At 39.6% G+C, this 21340-nt stretch overlaps 2 protein-coding genes across 2 annotated transcripts in view; both read right to left on the bottom strand.

Moving 5' to 3' along the window:
• LOC136845140 (UDP-glycosyltransferase UGT5-like) overlaps positions 1 to 7311 on the bottom strand; it is a 22763-nt gene extending 15452 nt beyond the window's left edge. Inside the window, exon 1 of the mRNA XM_067115076.1 lies at positions 7167 to 7311. The gene's annotated coding sequence lies outside the window, so the exon portion shown is untranslated. The remainder of the gene's footprint in view (positions 1 to 7166) is intronic.
• LOC136844755 (uncharacterized) overlaps positions 1 to 20350 on the bottom strand; it is a 23829-nt gene extending 3479 nt beyond the window's left edge. The window contains exons 1-17 of the mRNA XM_067113990.1: positions 20224 to 20350; positions 19469 to 19666; positions 18602 to 18874; positions 17525 to 17718; positions 15745 to 15840; positions 14818 to 14911; positions 13419 to 13510; positions 12560 to 12693; positions 11451 to 11670; positions 10502 to 10645; positions 10054 to 10177; positions 5720 to 5902; positions 4896 to 5168; positions 3710 to 3903; positions 1473 to 1568; positions 624 to 717; positions 51 to 142 (exon numbers count right to left, since the gene is read on the bottom strand). Coding sequence (XP_066970091.1) covers positions 51 to 142; positions 624 to 717; positions 1473 to 1568; positions 3710 to 3903; positions 4896 to 5168; positions 5720 to 5902; positions 10054 to 10177; positions 10502 to 10645; positions 11451 to 11670; positions 12560 to 12693; positions 13419 to 13510; positions 14818 to 14911; positions 15745 to 15840; positions 17525 to 17718; positions 18602 to 18874; positions 19469 to 19633 — 2468 coding nt within the window. The 5' untranslated portion in view covers positions 19634 to 19666; positions 20224 to 20350. The remainder of the gene's footprint in view (positions 1 to 50; positions 143 to 623; positions 718 to 1472; positions 1569 to 3709; positions 3904 to 4895; positions 5169 to 5719; positions 5903 to 10053; positions 10178 to 10501; positions 10646 to 11450; positions 11671 to 12559; positions 12694 to 13418; positions 13511 to 14817; positions 14912 to 15744; positions 15841 to 17524; positions 17719 to 18601; positions 18875 to 19468; positions 19667 to 20223) is intronic.
• Between the last annotated feature and the right edge of the window lie 990 nt (positions 20351 to 21340).

Here is a 21340-nt window from a genome sequence, read left to right on the forward strand (position 1 = left end):
CTACTGATTATGTTTGCGTTTTCTTATCTCTATGAAAACATACCACTTACCTCTCTGGGAGGTCAGCTGACTTGACGGCAGTTCCCAGACTGAAGAAAATGAAGCCGTCCTCTCCAGACTCTTCAGCCCAGTCATCGAGATCCTACCGGTTCAGAAATGTGCGTTTTGCCCATAAGAAAATATTTGCATATCGACAATCCATGTCTCCACATTCATTAACCTGTCGTTCTGTGAATAATATTTGGGCATCTGCACTTGAGTTCTATGAACCCCAGGTCACGTCCCATCAGATGATGTTAGATTACAGTATTATTTCTATTGACGCCTCTAACATATTCGTAGGTTGCACAAAGGTAAGTAAATTGTAATGCATGTATTTTTTTTACGCTAAATAATCAACGTCACTCTTAATGTCCAAGCTATTTCTCTTTTCACAATTAGACCTACCTATTTACCAGTGGCTGAGGGAAATCCCTCAGAAGTCTGAAGAGCTTACGTATGTAGGCTATGCATGCAATTCCATAATTTTGAATGATTTGATTTATTGCATCAACTTTATAAACTCAAGATCTAGTTTATCTCATTAACCACGCTTTAATTACAACGAGACAGACACAGCAAACCTTAGAAAGGGGTTCCGCAGGTCGACAGTGGATGCCCCCTAAATGGATGACAGCTGGGACGTGGGGACGGGCTGGAATCTCCAGTTCCCGTACGCTGCAATCAGGAGAGAATCAGGAACGTGACAAGAAAAAAAGTAATTTGTACATTTTTTTTTTTTTAACAAATGAACACTTACAGAGTAAACACTAAGTATAACATATTTTTAGTGTACTGAAGACGTGGATTTGTACAAGGATATTTCATTTTTATCACTGTATTGAACAGTGTTTCCTAATAACTATTTTTAAATAAGGAAAATTAAGAATTTACAATCGCATGTTTCACTGTTGAGATAATTCCCCAAGCTGTAGACTGCCAGGTGAATCCTCAAATGGAAAATATTTCAGCAGGAATTCAAAACATGAACGTTCTCTCATTTTTACACAGTTACTTCGAAGATCCAACGGGACGTCTAGTACGTGTCAGTTTAATCAGAAGGACAATAAAAAAAGAATTCATAATTACACTCAAGTCAGTGTCTGCCAGGAGGAATATACAATTTAGGACCTATGAGGCCATTCAGTACTGAAAGGGAAACTGAGAGTAGGTAGGTCTGAAAGGTGTAACAGGAGGAAAACCTCGCAGTTGCACTATGAAACAACTGTTAGGAGATGGTGGATAGCAAGACGGGAGAAAGAGAATTTGAATGGAAGCACAGTAATAGGAACGAAAGGGGTTGCAGCTAGGGGCCGAAGGGACGCTGCAAGGCACCTTAAGTAATGCCTACATTGCACCGCGTAAAGTGCACTGACGGCGCTACCCCCCTTCGGGAGGCGTCTGCCAGGGACATGATCATTACCAGTAATTACCTGTTTAAAAACACCAGCGAGACATTTCTCTGAATTTCGGGGAAAGGGGGCATATCCTCAGGGCAAAGTCCACTGCTGCGACAGTACTCCTCCATTCTGAAATAGGTAATAAAAGCGTCTGAGAGAATAAAACGAAAACAGAACGAAAATAAGAGAAGAATATAAACTAGAATATACTATTTTGGCGAAAGGCCAAGTGCTGAAAGGGAAATTGAAAGTGTAAAGGTCTGAAAGGTGTAACAGGAGGAAAACCTCGCAGTTGCACTATGAAACAATTGTTAGGAGAGGGTGGAAAGTAAGATGGAAGATAGAGAATATGAACGGAGGTACAGTAAAAGGAATGAAAGGGGTTGCAGCTAGGGGAAGAGGGGACTCTGCAAGGAAGCATGAGGTGCACTGACGTCACTACCTCCCTAACGTGAAAACAAGAGAAAAGCAAATTAGAAAAAGTTAAGTATACCTTAGTTTTACCAGACCACTGAGCTGATTAACAGCTCTAAGCAAAAGGTTTTTGATTAGAGTCGTCTTGACCATCGGGACCTTGCATCATTTCCAATCTACCCTCTATTTCTTGCTAATTTTTCGAGTCAAATTGGTGTCTCGTAGGGGATAGTTTTAGGGAGCGGGAGGCACCAGAATAATACGTGAAAGCAATTGGTGATTTGTATAGAAACACAACCACCAGCATGGGAATTACTGTAGGGATGGCTAAGCTTCCAGGTCAGAACAGGACCTAACCAGGTATCAGCGCTGAGCCCCTTCTAGTTCAGTATGACTGAGGGTGTATTGTCTACGCTGATGACATCTTTTGATTGCAGAAACCTGAGAACATCTAGATAGCAAATCTAGATAGGTGGAGAAGAGGCTTAGGGAGAGGGAGTAGAAGGTTGAAGTTAAGTCGTACAAAGACTGAACCGCGGCCCAGTGGACTAAACATACTGTATAAGAAATGGGACGGAGGATGACAGCGAGCCGCAATCAAGCTGGGAGAAGCAAGGGCCGGATAACAGAAGCAATGGGTCATATGGATAAAAAGATTAACCACTGAATTCAAGTGGATGGAATAATTTGAGGTTATATCAGGCATACTCTACGACAAAAGAGTCCCTATCAAGCCGAAGTCAAGGGACATAAGGTGGTGGTAAGGCCTACTTTGTTGCATGGGCTAGAACGGCACCACTACAGAACAAGTAAAAAATGCCCCGAGGTTTCTTCGGCGCAATCGGGTTTTCTGTACATCGTGTAATCAAGGCCACCGAAAATAGATCTATCTTTCTGTGGTATAGGCTTGACCTATACATATCGTTGCCAGAAGCACTATTATGGCTAACTTTAACCATAAATAAAATAAAAACTACTGAGGCTAAAGGGCTGCAATTTGGTATGTTTGATCATTGGAGGATGGATGATCAACACACCATTTTGCAGCCCTCTAGCCTCAGTACTTTTTAAGATCTGAGGGCGGACAGAAAAAAAGTGCCGACGGACGGACAAAGACGGCACAATAGTTTTCTTTTCTGAAAACTAAAAAGAATAATATATAAGTTAGATGTGGCAGAAATGAGGGTGCTCAGATGGATGCGTGGAGTGGCAAACAGAGATAAGATAAGAGATGCATGCATCAGATGATCAGCAAAAGTCGTTGGAGCGTCAAACAAAGTCCAAGAGTCAAAATCGAGATATTTTGGGCTCCCGATACGCAGGGGAGATAATGAGCGACATGTTGCAAGAGAGATCACGAAAATGGAAGTGATAGGGACAAAAAGAAGAGGAAGATTGAAGAGAAGATAAGAGACTGCGTTCGAGAAGACATGAGAGACAAAGGAAGGGAGGTCTCTCAACAGAAACACCTGGCAAAGGCTCATTAAAGTAAACATAGCGTTTCTAACAAAGGCTTAAGTCGCGATGAAGAACTAATAAATATGTTAAAATTTATGAACTTCCAAGACACACAAAGTTACATATTTATAGTATAAAGTTCGTAACAAATTAACAATGAATAATGTTGGAAAAATTTTAGAGTACTGAACCGATAAGTAAGCAACTCTGCGAGGTTTAGACCCAGCATAAAAGTTTACCCAAAACTAGAAAAGTCGGGGATTTATGTTAGTTTTCCATAAATATCTTAAGGCTGACGAAGCGATGAAATGTGTTCATATTTCTTTCCAGTTTTGGGAAATCCTAAAACAGTCACTGAATAAGTACAAGGATAATAGTTAGGCCGCTACGTAACTTACTTGTCACTGAGTATGTATTTCCCGACTAGGGAGAGTGAGAGTTCTGCCAGCACATTCTTCGCCCTTTGCCAGAAGGTCAGTGGGTGCCTGTGGTCGAAAATCAGGACAGTTGCGAATGATGGAAAGTCTGGATTCCCGACGGGTTCAGAAATGGAGGGTGTCATGCCAGCGGGATTGACGTAGATGAAAGGCACCTGTAATGGTAATGTTCGTCGCTCAGCAAGTTCGAGTTTTAAGAAAAATATTGGTAAAATAAATCACAGCAGGCGAATCGAAAAGCAAGTAAAATATGCGCCGAAGTTTCTTCAGCGCTATCGAGTTTTCTGTACATCGTATAATCAAGGCCACCGAAAATAGATCTATCTTTCGGTGGTCTAGGTATAATGCTGTATGAGCCGCGACCCATGAAACTTTTATCACGGCCCGGTGGTGGCCTGGCCTTTATCGTTGCCAGAGGCACTATTATGGTAAATTTTAACTCTATATAACATAAAAAGTACAGAGGCTACAGATCTGAGCCTTTGCCTCAGTAATTTCTAAGATCTGAGGACGGACAGAAAAAGTGCGGACGGATAGACAAAGCCGGCACAATAGTTTTCTTTTCAGAAAACTGAAAAAAGTATCTGATAACAAACTGAATAAAGAGTAACGGGAGCCTAGTACGGTAAAATACCAGGTAGCATAAAAAAAGGAGCATGATTCTTAGTCTCAAAATATAACAACTCGAAGAAGCATATGAAAAACAGTCAAACACAAATTATGTACCTTAAAAAATGTAAAAACAAAAAATCGGAAAAGCACTTGTCTTGGTAACTTGACCTGTGATTTGAATGAGGCCTTACTATGAAACCGGTTATCACTGTAGTGCAAACAAACTCATACTTTGGTACAAATCTCTTTCAAGTTTGTACTTAATCAGTATCACCAGCTCCCTCTGGCTTTTCCGTCAGAGGTGGCGAAATTTCCGTCCATGCTTGCAATTTTTTTTTTATTCATTTACAATGGCCTTCAAAACTGGGTTTTATCAATGTATATATATATATATATATATGTGTGTGTGTGTGTGTGTGTGTGTGTGTGTGCGCGCGCGCGAGCGCGCGCGCACAGAAAAACAGGACGACAATATCACATCTAAGTGATTCACACCACATAAAATAATAGACATGACAGAAACACACACGCTTACCTTAAGTTGGTGGACGATTGAGAGGTAACAGTCGTTTAATGGCGACATTAAAACAACATCAAATTTGTCTCGTAACAGTCCCTGGACTTTGTTATTTCCCAGAGACTCTACGCACAAAGGTGCAATCCCCACTAACTGAGCCGTAAGCACGATCATTGACGTGTTGAACCGGTTCTGGTTAAGTCGACCGGCATCAGCTTCTGGAACCCATATTTCGGTGATGTTCTCGTTCCTCCGGGATTCTTCGTAAGTGTATGCGGTCACGAACGTTACCTGCGCGGAGGGATGACGATTTCTGAGTTACGGAAAAATTTGTCGAGTCTATAGTTTTACAAAGGAAGTTCTCTGATACATCGCGTAAGCACCTGGTAGGAATTCACTGAAGAGATTTGCAGGGCTGGTGTTTAACTCACATAACTAAATACAAAAATAAGTCGTTAAAGAGAAAGAAAATATTTGAATGGTCAAATAACTACTCAGCTGTGAATTGGACATAGGGCAATGTCCTGTGCATACAAACGCATATATATATATATATATATATATATATATATATATATATATATATATATATATATATATATACTGTATGTCCGTGTGATACATTGAAAAACTACGAGACACATTTAATTCCAATACATATTACCATGGAAAAGCTAACTTGTTCTAAAAGCTATGCAACATAAGTTCAGATTAAATTTAATATTTAATTGTGGAGAAATAACAAAGTATTTTATATCCATCCTAGACTTATAAAAGAGAGAGAGAGAAGCTGTAGCTATTTCACTTTCAGCAACTCTCCCTACTTTCATAAACTAACTTACGTGGTGCCCGCTGCCCGCAAGCGCTTTAACGATACCCATGTAGAAGTTCGTATGGCTTTTGGTACCAAGGACTCCGACGAAGAGTAGCCTACCCGGTAGGCACCCGAACCTAGGACGGTTACGGCAGCGACCATAAGCAACAGCAAATGCCTCGCTCTCAACATTTTCCAGGTGCGGGTGTTCTTATTAGCTGCTGCAATGAGTGAAAATGGGAAAGGTAAACAAAGCTTGCAGAATGATTGATTGGTTATTGACGAAGTAATGAAATAGGAGAAAAATTAAGGAGTTTCATGTAATAAAACCTAAATGTGTGTATATATACATATAATTATATCTGTAAATACATACAAACACACAAACTGCATATGTACATGACCTAAATTTGTTGAGGAAGCCCGCCTCACTAAAGGCCCCCACGAACGTTCAGTTATACCTGCGCAATTATGCCTGCACAGTCGTCCTGTGCAGACAAAACTGAACCCACTGCCGTTCAGTTATGCCTGTACAGGCCGACTGTGCAGGGATGATTGCACAGGTATAACTGAACGTTAGTGGTGGCCCTTAAACGAAAGACACATAACTGCTCTATATAACAATTTTCCCCGAGAATCATAGCAAGAATAAAATGTCCATCTCTGTCACGTCCCCATGAGAGGAGCCTATATGTCTTAGATCCCCAAGACTGAGGCACTCGGCCAGCAAATGTCTTGCAGTCCAGGGGGCAACGACACAGGCGTTGCAGAATGGATGGTTTTCACCTGACATCAAGAACCCATGAGCGAGTCTTGTATGTCCAATCCTTAGCCTGCACAATATCGTTTCTATCACTTTCACTCAGTAAAAGGCTACTATAATCAAATGAACGTAGGCAGGCGTCTATTAATAATCATGAGTTATTCAATTTCAATATAAAAATCAACAATGTTTTTTTCCCATTTTATCACGGAAACATCCACTAAAAAGGCAGTGTCATGTTTTACCTATGACTAGTTAAACAAATACTTTTAGACTCATCGCAATGTGATTATGTCTCGGCGTCCATCAGTAGTTTATCTTGATGGTAACGGAAACATTCTAAATTTAATGGTATACTGACTGAAAGCTAAGGCAACTAATCCAAAATGACAACCAAATCAGAAACAGAATTTATACTAACTCGTACCATCGATCGCAAAATTGATTTCGCGTCTAAAGCCGACAATTTTCAAAATTAAAATAAAAAAAAATAAAATTCTTCCATGACTCTGAAGGATCCTGAAGAATTTTACGCTGTAACTGACAGTAACCAGTGAAAATAAAAACGCGAATATCTCAGATAAAAGCAGAGAGAAACTTCAGTCTGAAGTGGAGGGAACATGGAAACTTCTCACCACATACACACAGAGGACTTCCGTTCCGTCTTGTATCAGATCATGAAAATGCTATAGTCAGAAAAAAATTAACTTACTTCACTTAAAGACGAGAAATACCTCATCAACCCACCAAGGCGTTTCAAACAGACATCAAACAGTGTTGCGTTTTAGCAGTAACGAGAGATGATTCAAGCTAACAGATTAAGGGACCCTCACGCTCACAAACAAGAAACTGTCTGCGACGAATCTCTTGGAAGACCATTAGAAGGATAATCAGAATATGTAAATGATAAGATTGTATCACTGATAGTTTTGGTGAGACGAAACGATCTCAATTGCAAGGTCAGCCAACAATAACTGATAGCAATTCCGGGTGAGAACATCGATATATATATATATATATATATATATATATATATATATATATATATATATATATATATATATATATATATATATATATATAATATATATATATATGTATGTATATATATTATAAAACCTACTGATCACTTGCACCAGGTATACATGTATTTTTATAGCAACAATGATCTCCCAGCTTCTATATTTCTCAATTTTTTTTTTTACACTTGATATTACAAGATTTTGACCCAAGTGAACCAAATGATACGGAACTATACCTCTTATAGTAGCCGAGTCCAAACCCACATAAGAGTTAGGTTAGGTACTCCGTTCATTTTTCACTTTGCTGCCAAGCTTATAAAACTGAGTGTATCCAAGTAACTTACGGAAAACCCAGAGGGCTTACACCTTCTCAGACCATTCTTACTGATAAACAAAGTGAGAAAGGTAATATGTACGGTATTTATAAATATCAATTTGTCAAGGGATAGGCTAGGTATCAGGCTTGCTTCGCCGGATTTCTCTTCCGGAACAGATCGGAGGCGATTTATTCCCGTTTGCTGAAAACCCATTGTGACTTTTGACCTAAATAACTAAAGAATACCTGGCAGTTAGTGAGCTGACTTGGGCGGTAACAACAACAGAATTTGCCAGTGCAAATGAATGTTTATAATCAAACCTGTTTTTGTTACGAAAGCTAGTACAATGGAGCGAAAATTAACTATGGATACTGTCACTTATAAACATCTATAGTTACAGTCAACAGGTTCTAGTGTTACACAAGAAGCTAAACAACCAGAATAAAGAGCCTACTACCAAGTACTTTTCAATTCCAGTCGTCCGACTTGTTATGAAACAAAACAATAAGCACGATGCAATCCGATTATTCCTGACGGAGGGTGGCGTTAGCCAAATGAAAATATCATTAAAAAGTATCCCAAGATCCTTCTGCGTATTCTTACGTAGGCCTATCCTACATTTTTACATGTAATTAACGGCTACAACAGGAGTATAGCAATCACAAGTTACTGTAGCCTCGATTACCTTTGCTGGTGTAACGCTATACTGATCAAGTTCAGTAAGTCGAATCCTCGGTTGCGAAACATGAAATTAGCAAATGGCAGGGGTTAAGACCTTAAGATAGCCCGCTTGGGACAAACCAACCAGGCCTCCTACTGGTAACAGTACTAGGTACTAGGCTAAGCCTATGCCTACTTCTAGTAGACAATGCTGTTCAAACAGCGGCTTATTGCTCTGTCGACCTTGATTCACGTTATAATTTCACTTCCATTGCTTTATAATGGGCTACGAGATTACTTGAAGTATTTCATCTCCAAGACAATTGTAACACTAACGTTGTTCCACTTTTCGTTTGTCACAATATATCACACCTGATGTTTACACCGCGATGTCACTTCGACGATTCGGGCTCCAAAAGATGACGCCATTAAAGACCGCGGGGTTATCATAATATTCATTTCCAAAAAGAGCTGATCATCATCGTGAAGTGTTTTGACACTTTGTTGCTTATATTTTAAAATTTGCATTGATCTATTCCCACCCATCAAAGAATGCTACATTTTCAAAACACTTTTTGGTTTCCTGTAAAAGAAAACTATTGTGCCGGCAGTCCGTCCGCACTTTTCTGTCCGCCCTCAGATCTTAAAAGCTGCTGAGGCTAGAGGACTGCAAATTGGTTTGTTGATCATCCACCCTCCAATCACCAAACATACTAAACTGCATCCCTCTAGCCTCAGTAGTTCTTATTTTATTTAAAGTTAGCCATAATCGTGCTTATGGCAACGATATAGGCCAGGCCACCACCTGGCCGTGGTTAAAGTTTCACGGGCCGCGGCTCATACAGCATTATACCGAGACCACCGAAAGATAGATCTATTTTCGGTGGCCTTGATTATACAATGTACAGAAAATTCGATTGCGCCTAGGAAACTTCGGCACATTTTTTCACTTGCAGCCGTCATCAAGGTTCATATACTGTATAACCTTAAGTGTCACACGGACGATTATTTTTTCGCCATCTTCGATGTCATACCAACCAGAGAGTTGGATCAGGTCTCTAGTTAGGCTGAAAATAATTGTCTTCGTTTTTTCCGGAAAAAGAAAAACTCAGGATAACTTGTGAGTTAATGTAACTGCCCCCATAATTTTCTTAGTAAAAGAAAAGTGAACTCAAATGAAAAGAGAAGCATTTAAATTCATGTCAACTGTAGAGAAAATAAAAACTCAAATGAAATGCAGGAAATAAAAACTAATTTTCCGGGAAATTTAATGAAATAACACAAATGAATACAGAAGAAAACATGTGTATATATATATATATATATATATATATATATATATATATATATATATATATATATATATATATATAATATATATAATATAACTTCCAGTGAGAGATTTGATTCCTGGGGACAGCAAGGTGAGTCGATACCAGCTTAATCCTTAGACTTATTAAGCGTATGGTAACGCTATCTATTTCAAAGTTCAGCGGAATCTAACACAAGTCACAGATTATGCACCATTTAAATTCAAGGTACATTTGCACAGAAATAAGTGTTCATAAGATTCCGTTCTTTCATCCCCAACTCAGTCTTGTTTAGCTTTCACTTTCCTGAAGAGGAATCTCGCGACTGTGAGAGCTATTCTCCAGAAGAGCCACGTGATAGCTACAAAAATCTTCGCAAACATCAGCCACACATCTGCGTTGTAGAGTTTGTACCTAAAACAAGGAAAGCACAAATATAATTATGTATGTATGTGGCTGGCTCTCTCTCTCTCTCTCTCTCTCTCTCTCTCTCTCTCTCTCTCTCTCATTATCATCTCAAAAGCTCAGATTAATCTTTCCACTCGAATGAAAGGCCATTAGGCAACAGTTAAGTTAGCTTACGTGGGACAAATCACCCACGCTCACCTTCCATTGGTACTACTGTGCTAGGCTAAGCCGCAGCCTTACAGTTTTCTAATATCATATTTAGTTGATTAATCATTAGTACCTGTCTAAACGAGAAAACCAAAAATACATAGTCAATTTGGGACAACGTACCAGGGCATCTGGGCAATTGGGCTTCGGAGGTGCGCGGCTCCATTGTGGCGGATGACATACTGTGTCCAGAACAAGACCATTTCCCTCGGAGTCAGTGGTTGGTCTCTCATTAAACTAGATCTCGCCTGTACTATTTCATGCATTCTGTAAAGGAAGAGCATTTAACTTACGTACAGAAAGATTCACTTGTATGATATATTTAGTTCTACATTCATCTATTCACAGGTTAGTGAATGACCGGATAAAATAAGAGAAAATATATGGAATGAGTGACATGCAAGCTCTGTAGGAGGCACACGGGAAGGCTTTGAATGAGAAAGACCAAAGTTCACAAAACGGTTTTCAATAACTCCTTGATACTCCTTGATAGGAGTATCAAGGAGTCCAAAAATAACCATGCGAAGTGAAAGTACAAGAAAAAGTATGACGCACTTAGAAAAATATATTGATAGCATGATTGTAGTTGTGATAAGGATTATGTTCAAGATGAACAGTGCAGATAGTTGTTTGTCAAAAGTAATAAAATACCAAGTATTCTCGATGACGGCAAGATATGGTTCGAATACGTAGATGTAAGGCAAAATGAACTGGTAGGATAAAGAATGTAGAAATAAGTACTATGTTGTACAAGGGTAGTAGTTAAGTTGACAAGGGTAGTTCCGAGTATTTTGATATTGTGAGATTATTAGAACTGAAGGGTCTAAATATCCAGAAAGCCCCAGAATGCCTGGCACAGTATTTATAATGGAATCTATATTCTGGAGAAGCATGAAGCCGTTTGCTGGTCATGGATGGCTTGAGCATGGCGCTTATTTTTTTTAAATCAGTGTTCAGAGGGAGAATGTGACAGTGACCATTGTCTAGGTCTTTCAGCAGAGGTAGTACCACATTTTAGAGCAGATGATTTGTTACCAAATGCAAATAAGTAGCGAGAGAGAGAGAGAGTTACGTTTTGTTGTTCATGACTGAGATGATTTCCTCGAGGAGACCTCCCTCTTTGAGTTCATCCCACAGGAGGGTCTTGCCCCAGCCCTGGCGCTCCACGTCTTTCATGTTGCCCATCTGGTCCCCAAAGACGGGCAGTCCGAGAACGGGTCTCCCGTGGTAGACCGATTCAAGGGTGCTCAAGAGACCTCCGTGCGTTATGAAGAGGCGAAGTTTGGGGTGGCCTGAATGATTGCATAGACTGAATCAGTACAGAATCCACTTAAAGTCTTGATAATTCACATACACATATATATATATTATATGTTACAGGGAACATGCGAAATCCAGGTATTTCACGAAATCCCTATGGAAATTGTGAAGTGAGCCACTCGCTTAGGAACATTTGATCCCCAAGTGCTAGTACTAAACACGGCGAAACAGTGATTCATCTACACTGTTTCACCGTGTTTAGTACTAGCCCCTGGGGGTTAAATGTATTTCGCCGTGTTTAGTACTAAGCCCGTGGGATCAAATGTCCCTTTTGATCCCCGCCCACAGGGGCTAGTACTAAACACCCCGAAACACATTTGACCGTCTAGGGACTAGTACAAAACATGGCGAGACAGTGTAGATGAATCACTGTTTCGCCGTGTTTAGCACTAGCCCTCGGGGATCACAGGTTTCTAAACAAATTGGTCATTACACAAATTCCCATAGGGAATTCGCGAAATCCCTGATTTCACATATTCCCTGTAACATATATAAGCTATTGCGTGTGATTTTATCTTTTTTAAAATCAGTGTTTTAAGCCCAGCATTTTTCCCCCGTTTTGCGGTTTCGTTGATATTTGTATTAACAGTTCTTGTTCTTTGACACTGCTCCATCAAGTTAGCGATTTTAACTTTTGTCAAGTCTTACGTATAAGACAGCAGTGCTGTTTCGTCCTTTGGTGAAAAATTATTTCTGTATCAATAGGGTGATAATTTTAACATCAACTGGTAAAGATAAATCACGAAAATCATTATTATACAACAAATTAGGAGATTCGTTTTAAAATGAGAATGTAATCGAAAGAAGGAATCAGCCATAGTGTTCTGAGTTAAACTTTCTGGGGGTCCTAATTTCACTAACCAAGAATATCCTGCTGAGGGAGCCACTTTGCTACCCGCACATTTGGGGGCATTCCAGGTATAGATTCGTCGTCCCATTTCCAGAGTACTCGCTGCTTCAGGGAACCGAAAGCGCTGAGCAACATCTGTCTGTGACTGGAGAGAGAGAAATGGAAGAGGAACAAACTCAGTTTATAACTTCGGTGTTGCATCTCTTCAAAATGCAAGGCATTAATCCTTCGTTCCCTGCTCAGCCTAAGAGTAAAAACGGGTCAAGTGCTTTTTCAAACCAGATATAGTTCGTCACGCTGAACAGCATTCTCCAGTTTGGCTAAGACTAAAAACAAATTGAATGAGCTGGTCCTGTGTCTAGTGAAGTCTTTTTCTGCAAATTTCATTCGAGTCATTCGATAATTGCTTACGTTAGCTTTCAGCAAATTCTGTAAACACACAGACCCATTAATAGTCGGAGAGTAGGCCTACTCAACAAAATTATCTTACCTCAGTTGATAAGGATATTTCACTCCAACATTAAGAAGCATTTGTTGAACAGAACATCAGTTTTCTTACTGTTACACCCACTCATTTTATTCATTGACTATGGAGCATCTTGTACTGTGCATGATTGCAACTGCCAGGGTACAATGACATACCCAAAATGTTATTACCAAGTATTTTTGTTTTGATGTAATTCTAAGCACATTTCTTTTTCGTTGATCGATAAAGGAATAAGCATCCGAAATGGGTTGGGTGCTAAAGTATTACTTTAAACAGTATCAATATGTACCCAATATGAGACTCGATATTAACCGTTCTCCTGATGCTTCTTTGCTATTGATTATTTATGCGTTTTCTTATCATTAAGAAAACATCCCACTTACCTCTCTGGGAGGTCAGCTGATTTGACGGCAGTTCCAAGACTGAAGAAAATGAAGCCGTCCTCTCCAGATTCTTCTGCCCAGTCGTTGAGATCCTGCCAAGTTCAGATTTGCTCATGAAACAACAGACTACATAAGACTATACTGATCCCCGTAGCGGGGTAGCGCCGTCAGTGCACCTCACGAGGTGCACTTTAGGCATTACTCAAGGTTCTTTGCAGCATCCCTTCGGCCCCTAGCTGCAACCCCTTTCATTCCCTTTACTGTACCTCAGTTCATATTATCTTTCTTCCATCTTGCTATCCAGCTTCTCCTAACGATTATTTCATAGCGCAACAGCGAGGTTTTCCTCCCGTTACACCTTTGTAACCGTTTACTCTCAATTTTCCTTTCAGCGCAGAATGAACTCATAGGTCCCAGCGCTTGGCCTTTGGCCTAAATTCTATATTCCATTCCATTCCAAGACTGCAGATACACTCAACTCCACCAACCTGATATTATGTTACTGAAGCTCAGTTAAACTAACCTGTGGTCTTCTCACATTGTCACAACCACTAAAATTTTTGTCATCCACAAGGAACATATTATTTTTGTCGAACTGTTTATGGCAATGACAAAATAACAAAAAGGAAGAATAAATGGCAAAAAAGTCATACAGGCATTATTCTATATATATTCAATATACAAAAATACTTCCGTGTTAACTGTCAAGTATTTTTCCCGCTATCAACAGGTCTTTAGCAGCAAATTAACGAATGATCGTAGGCATGAAGGAAATGAGCACAAATAAGCAAGATGACAAAGACTTTCTGTTTGATGGTTTACGCAAATACGAGGAATTGTTTTTTTTTTTTATTCAATGGCTTTCTGAAGTTAACAACCCTCAAAGGTCCTTCCAGAACGTAAAATGAATATGCTTGTAGTTCCATATTCTGAGAACCAATTGAAAAATATGTTTCATTCATTGAGTAAAATTAATTGAATTGAATATAGAATTTAGGCCAAAGGCCAAGCACTGGGACCAGTGAGGTCATTCAGCGCTGAAACGGAAGCTGACAGTAAACGTATGAAAGGTGTAACAGGAGGAAAACCTGGCAGTCGCACTTTGAATCAACTGTTAGGAGAGGGTGGAAAGCAAGATGGAAGAAAGAGAATACGAAAGGAGGTACAGTAAAATGAACGGAAGGGGTTGCAGCTAGGGGCCTAAGGAAGGCACTATGTGTTAACTACCCTCGCAGTTGCACTATGAATCAATTGTTAGGAGAGGGTGGAAAGTGAGACGGAAGAAAGAGAATATGAAAGGAGGTACAGTAAAAGGAACGAAAGGGGTCGCAGCTAGGGGCTTAAGGAAGGCACGCTGAGCAAAGTACTACACGTTAAGTACGAGACAGAAACGGCAAACCTTGGGAAGTGGCTGAGCGAGGCGACAGTGAATCCCTCCAAGATGGACGACAGCTGGAACGTAAGGACGCGTTGGAGTCTCCAGTTCTCGTACGCTGCAATTTCGGAAGGATTAGGGACGTCAGGGAAAAGTGAAAAAGTAGTAAATTCTCTTTTAGAATAATAAACATGTACCTAGATAATAAAAGCAATGACAAATGCAATTAAGGTGATGGTCAATATTAATATTTGTAGTGTATTAGAATACTATACAATGTCTTCAGATTCGTGTTCATTTTTTTTTTTAGAAATATAACTCGAATTCTTTTTCGGAATTCTGAAGACTTTTGATGCAACAGTAACGTGAATTAATTTCTAAATGAATTAATACCAAATTTCGGCTTAACGAACAATTAACATTAGTATATGAGTACCAAACCGATGTTTCTTTATATTTTCTCCAAGTTTTGAAGTACCCAAATACTAAAATAAAAACAATTTAAGTTTTGAAAACTTAAATTTGGGTCCTTAAAATAATAAGATTTTAGCTTGAAAACTTACAAGATACCTTACTGTATAAAAATAATCATATTTTAGTTTCTCAAAATAAATTTATCTGACAATATGTTTAGGCTGAGATCAATTTATTTTGAGAAACCAAAATAAATTTTTGTAGAAGAGCTGGATTTTCCCCACTATTATATCATCTTTATTGGTATGATGATTATATGATGATTATTTTTATACAGTAAATTTCGTGTTAAGTTTCCAAGCGTAAAATCGCATTATTTTCAGGACCCAAATTTCAGTTTTCAAAACCAAAACTGTTTTTTCCTTAGCAGATAGGTACTCCAGAGACTTGGCGGAAACATTTATAATTCCCAGCATATTGCAGGAAAAAAAAATTTAAAACTAGACTCATTCAGCTTGAATGAAACACGACCAATACCTGTTCAAAAATACCAACGAGACGTTCTCACGAACTTCGGCGAACGGAGGCATGTCGGCGGGACAGAGTCCACTGCTGCGACAGTCGTCCTCCAGTCTGAGAATTAAAAAAAAATAATTAAATATTACTTAACTTATTCTGAATTTTAATATACCATTTTAGTGTGTATGTAAGGTAGCATTGTATTGTATGTAATTATTCCCGTGTGAGAGCAAGCGCCTAGTGAAGTTTCTAGTTTCATTTCAATTCGTTCGTCATCACACTGTATGACCTATCGGGTCCCAATGCTTGGCCTGAGACCTTGTCCTGGTATTTTGTTCTAATCCTTCGGGCCAACCCTATGAGAGCTGAAAGTCAGCTCAGTGGTCTGGTTAAACTACTTTAATAATAATAATGATCCAGTCTGAGAATGAAAATAAGAATAATTGGGGATGAGTAAGCATAGGCAAAAAGGTGAGGTTTTAAAATAATTTTGGTTACTTTCTGTCGATATGACCCACAGCTGGGATCGACACGTTCATTACCTGTTTATCAACTTCTGTCTGATGTTCAGAAACTTGTGTACAATTCTACAAACTTAAATTTGATGTGAATCTGATTCACATCTATTTCAAAAGCTTGAGTTTGGAAGAATCTCTTGTCTAAGAGTTAGCAAGAGTGAATCCAGGGTCCAGGGATGGCCCGTCGTTGCGGGGGGGTGGGTGGGTTTGGTTGGTTACCTTTCCTCAATGTTGATTTTGAGTTGGTAAAAAAAATGGCCAGTACTTGTTGTTTTAAATTGAATAGAAAATGTTCACTCTAATGAATCCTCACATTATTTATTTCTCGCGCTGAAATTAACTCTTTATTTTTTGTTTTGTTTTTCTTCCCCTTCCAACGTGCCACTTTTTTCTTTTTTTCAGATTAATAAACTATAATCTTTATTTTCTTCGCATTTTAAAATAATCTCGGGGAAAAATGTTGTTGTTGTATAAAAAATAAAAAAAACATAAAAAATTTGGTTTGTATATATAACATTACCTACAGGATATATATTGTATCTAGTTTAACTTGGTCAAAATTACTAAGCTGGTCAAAATTGTCTTTAGCGCCCTCCCCCCCCCCCTCAATCAGATGTTCCTCAACACATCCCCAGCTCCTAACTGGAGTGGGTATCGTTCTCAGCTAGCACCATGCTGGGCCCGCGTTCGATTCTCCGACTGGCCAATGAAGAATTAGAGGAATTTACTTCTGGTGATAGGAATTCATTTCTCGTTATAATGTGATTCGGATTCCACAATAAGCCGTAGGTCCCGTTGCTAGGTAACCAATTGGTTCTTAGCCACGTAAAATAAATCTAATCCTTCTGGCTAGCCCTAGGAGAGCTGTTAATCAGCTCAGTGGTCTGGTTAAACTAAGGCATACTTAACTTTTTCTCAAGCCATCCCTGCCAGGGACCTTATTTCTATATACAAAGCAAGAGCCCTTTGTTGGCCGACTCGGTAGAGCTTCAGACTGTCATTCGATGGGCCGGAGTTCAATTCCCGCGGCCGGCTGATGAAGAGTTAGAGGAATTTATTTCTGGTGATAGAAATTAATTTCTCGCTATAATGTGGTTCGGATTCCACAATAAGCTGTAGGTCCCGTTGCTAAGTAACCAGTTGGTTCTTAGCCACGTAAAATAAGTCTAATCCTTCGGGCCAGCCCTAGGAGAGCTGTTAATCAGCTCAGTGGTCTGGTAAAACTAAGGTATACTTACTTATTTCTATATACAAAGAAAACTCAAGTGATCACTATTTACGTGTTCATATACATATATCTCGAGATGACCTCGGTCGCAATCGTCGCCAGTTCGTTCTTTGCCCTTTGCACAAAGGTCAAGGGGTGGGAGTGGTCGAAAACCTGCAGAGTTGTGAAGGAAGGGAAGTCTGGGTTCCCTATGATCCCAGCCAGGGACGGAGACATGCCCAGTGGGTACACGTAGATGAAGGGAATCTGTAAAAAACATTCAAGTAAGAATCATATCTCTCTTCAAGAGACGGATGATAAAATAAAAATACTAGAAAATAAATGCGTTATGAACAGACCTCATTTGATGGAACAATAACGAATAAAAATCTGAAAACGTGACAAAAGAACTGCCATGTCCTCAGTACATTTGATGAAACAATAACAAATAAAAATCTGAAAACGTGACAAAAGAATTGCCAAGTCCTCAGTTAAACTTGTAGAACAGTCATTGTATAAAGCGAAGAATGAAAATGTGAAAAAGTGGTAATTGTTTTGAATTACGCAAATGCATATATGAATAGTTAGACATCCGAGACATTTAGTACGAACAAAAACGCGATCATTGATAAACCACAAATTCATTGCCTGTTAATCTTGAACCGACGTGCATATCAATTCAAATGGTGAAGTTTCGGGTCACGAAAGCTCTCGTTGCCTAGCGTTCGAGTTGTCTCATTCTTAGGTTACAGAAGAAGGGACAATATATGCAATACCGTCATGAAAATTGTAGACGAGATACTTGTATGACTGAAGAACAGAACAGAATACAGAATTAAGGCCAAGCGCTGGGACCTATGAGGTCATTCAGCGCTGAAGCGGAAACTGGCAGTGAAAAGGTTTGAAAGGTGTAACAGGAGGAAAACCCCTCAGTTACACTATGAAGCAATTATTAGGAGAGGGTTGAGGAAAGTAAGATGGAAGAAAGAGAATATGAACGGAGTTGCCGGAAAAGGAATGTAAGGAGTTGCAGCTAGGGGCCGAAGGCACGCTGCAAAGAACCTTAAAAGTAATGCCTACAGAGCACCGCATGAGGTACACTGACGGCACTACCGCCCCTGTGGGTTGTACTGAAATACAAGCGGTTTACCTGTAGCTGGTAGACGATTGAAAGGTAGCAATCGTTGAAGGGAGACAGCAAAAAGACGTCGAATTTCTGACCCAATAACCCCTGGACTTCGTTATTTTGCAGAGACTTCGTGCACAACGGCGCCAACTCCTGTAACTGGGCAATGAAAGTCGTGAAGGATATGTTGAATCGGTTCTGGCTGAGGTGACTGAAGTCAAACTCTGGAATCCAGATTTCCCGGATGTTCTCGTTCGTCCTTGATTCTTTGTAAGAGTAGGCAGTCACGAGAGTTACCTGAACAAATAGATAAAAGATTTTACAATGTGCAGATTATTACAGTGTTGCCGTATTTTGGTTTTTCGTATGATAACGTGGTCAAATAGCGATATCTGGCATCTCTCTATGGCCACACTGACTACGATTACATCTTTGTAAAAAAAAAAAACACTTCATAACATTACTTTAAATTTTGGTAATTAAGCTTTGATAATGAAAAAACTATCATGAATAAAATATATAGAGAGAATATATTTTTTATTTAATCCTTAAATAAGAAAAGTTTAAAGATGTATCAAAATTTGTCGAGTCGAGTATCCATCTCTAGTCCTACTCAGTCGTCAGTCACAGTGTGGGTCGTTTACCCACACTGAGTGTGGTCAAGACGGATAATGATGGACTGCAGAATAACTATATTAATTCATTCTGAAGCCAACATCTATTGGCATGCTGATGCTGGTGCTTTCCCCAGTCGAAATGGTCCTTAAAATGGAGGGTGTTCGCCATCGTTCTTCGTCAAAGATTTCATAACAAACATGGCGGTGCGTAGCTAAGCCCTTTCCTCGTCAAGTGAATGATCGTTTTCAATAAAATAATCATGGTCAAACTCACGTGATGCCCGCTGTCTGCAAGTTCTTTGACGATGCCCATGTAGAAGTTCGTATGGCTTTTGGTACCAAGTAATCCGACGAACAGTACGCGGTAAGCATCTGCTGATCCCTGGAGCGTTAAGGCAGCAGCCACAATTAGCAACGGCGTATATTTTGCTATCCCCATTTTCCCAGCGGTTGTCAGTTGCCAACTCAGAGACTGCAAATAAAAAGGAAAAAGAAAATGTGAATATTGAGTGGGCAATCATTAACAAATTTCCAGTAAAATAGCTAAATAGGTGTCTGGGAAGTTCCCATCATAAATGAAGCCTAGTGTATAGATAACCTTTGGAAAGAACCTTCTTGAAAAAAGTATTATACAACAAGAGAGCGCTTGCGTATATACACACACACATATATACACATAGATTATTCAAGTACACGCCTTCTGAACTTAGAGAAGATGGCTTCCTGAAGGTACATGATATGCAAAGCTTTTGATTCTCTAGAAGTATTTTGGAATGAGATTGCTAGGCCTATACCCACTAGCGACCTTCTACAGCTAACTGATTAATGGGCACGTAATTCACTATTTAGGTCTACAGAGGCACACTGGGTTTGAACAAAAGACTTCCAGACAATACCGACGACATTCAAGAGAGTAGGTCACTAGGTGACCTGGATATCGCGAATCTAGAAGGACAGATATATTGTAAGCATTTCATCCTGTTCTCAGAGCGCAACACTAGACTAAAGACAAAACATCCACCTGATTACCGGAGGTAAATGTCTGACCAGTCCACAAATTACCGCGCTATTATTGTCCTAACAAGCGCATTAACTCATCTTCACACTCACACACAAAAGAGAGAGAGAGCGAGACTGGACATGATGATGAACGGTCAGAGAGAGTGGAGTACTGTGAATTAATACCACAGATAGCGTTCGAGTGGAATCGGTTTCCAAGGCCGTTCACGATAAAAGATAACAATTTAAGCACTCACACATGCAAGAACCTATAATAAGAAAATCCGAGTGGATCTGATCTTGTTTGTCCTCGCCCGGGTGACAGAAGGGGGTAGACATAACAGCCACCCACCCCCTAGAAACCGGTTTGTCCGTCAAGGCTATGGGTGGGGTAGGTAGGGGAGACAGCAGCGCCGTGTTCCAGCGAGCACCAACAAAGTCGTGCATGGATATTTGTCACTTATTCACGCGTGACTTCATCATATCCACAAATATTGTTTAACGTACTCACTAAACTCGGGGAATAATTTACTATCAGATCAAGATCAGCTGTCCATCGTTGTTTCTAAACCTTAGGCCCAGGTTTGAATCTTGACAGGGGCAGAAACTCTTTATCGTTGATAATTTCCTGAGCTTCCTATGGGTGTAATCTTGGTATACATACATACAGACATATATATATGTGTGTGTGTCAAATCTCTCAAAATGCCTTAAAGACTTTCCTTTTATTTACAAATAAACGAAATCTGTCTGGAAGTGAATATTGTAAAAACATAAATAAAGCGAGGCATCTATATTGTTGTGCCCTAACAAGTATGACAAATGCTACAGTATAGAAGTTCTTCAGACACCAGCGTTCCTTTTTAATTAGAGAGATGAAGACGTAGAGGATGCACTATAGAGTAAGACACGAACATCGAATCTCTGAAGTGTATTCTGTATTAGTGTAAAATAAGTTTTGGGCGAAATATCCAGGCATGAACCCCCCCGGAGCATTTTCCCGAGATGTAACAGAGCACTGAGACCTTTACCTGAAAAAAAGCGGGACGCCCTATCTTAAAAACTAACCATAGAATTTTCTTGAAAATAATCTCATTATGTTTCCCACACCCTTTAACACTGACGGGCTTCATTAATCTCTCTCAGG

This window comes from Macrobrachium rosenbergii, chromosome 13 (assembly GCF_040412425.1).
Source record: "Macrobrachium rosenbergii isolate ZJJX-2024 chromosome 13, ASM4041242v1, whole genome shotgun sequence".
Lineage (NCBI taxonomy): Eukaryota > Metazoa > Arthropoda > Malacostraca > Decapoda > Palaemonidae > Macrobrachium > Macrobrachium rosenbergii.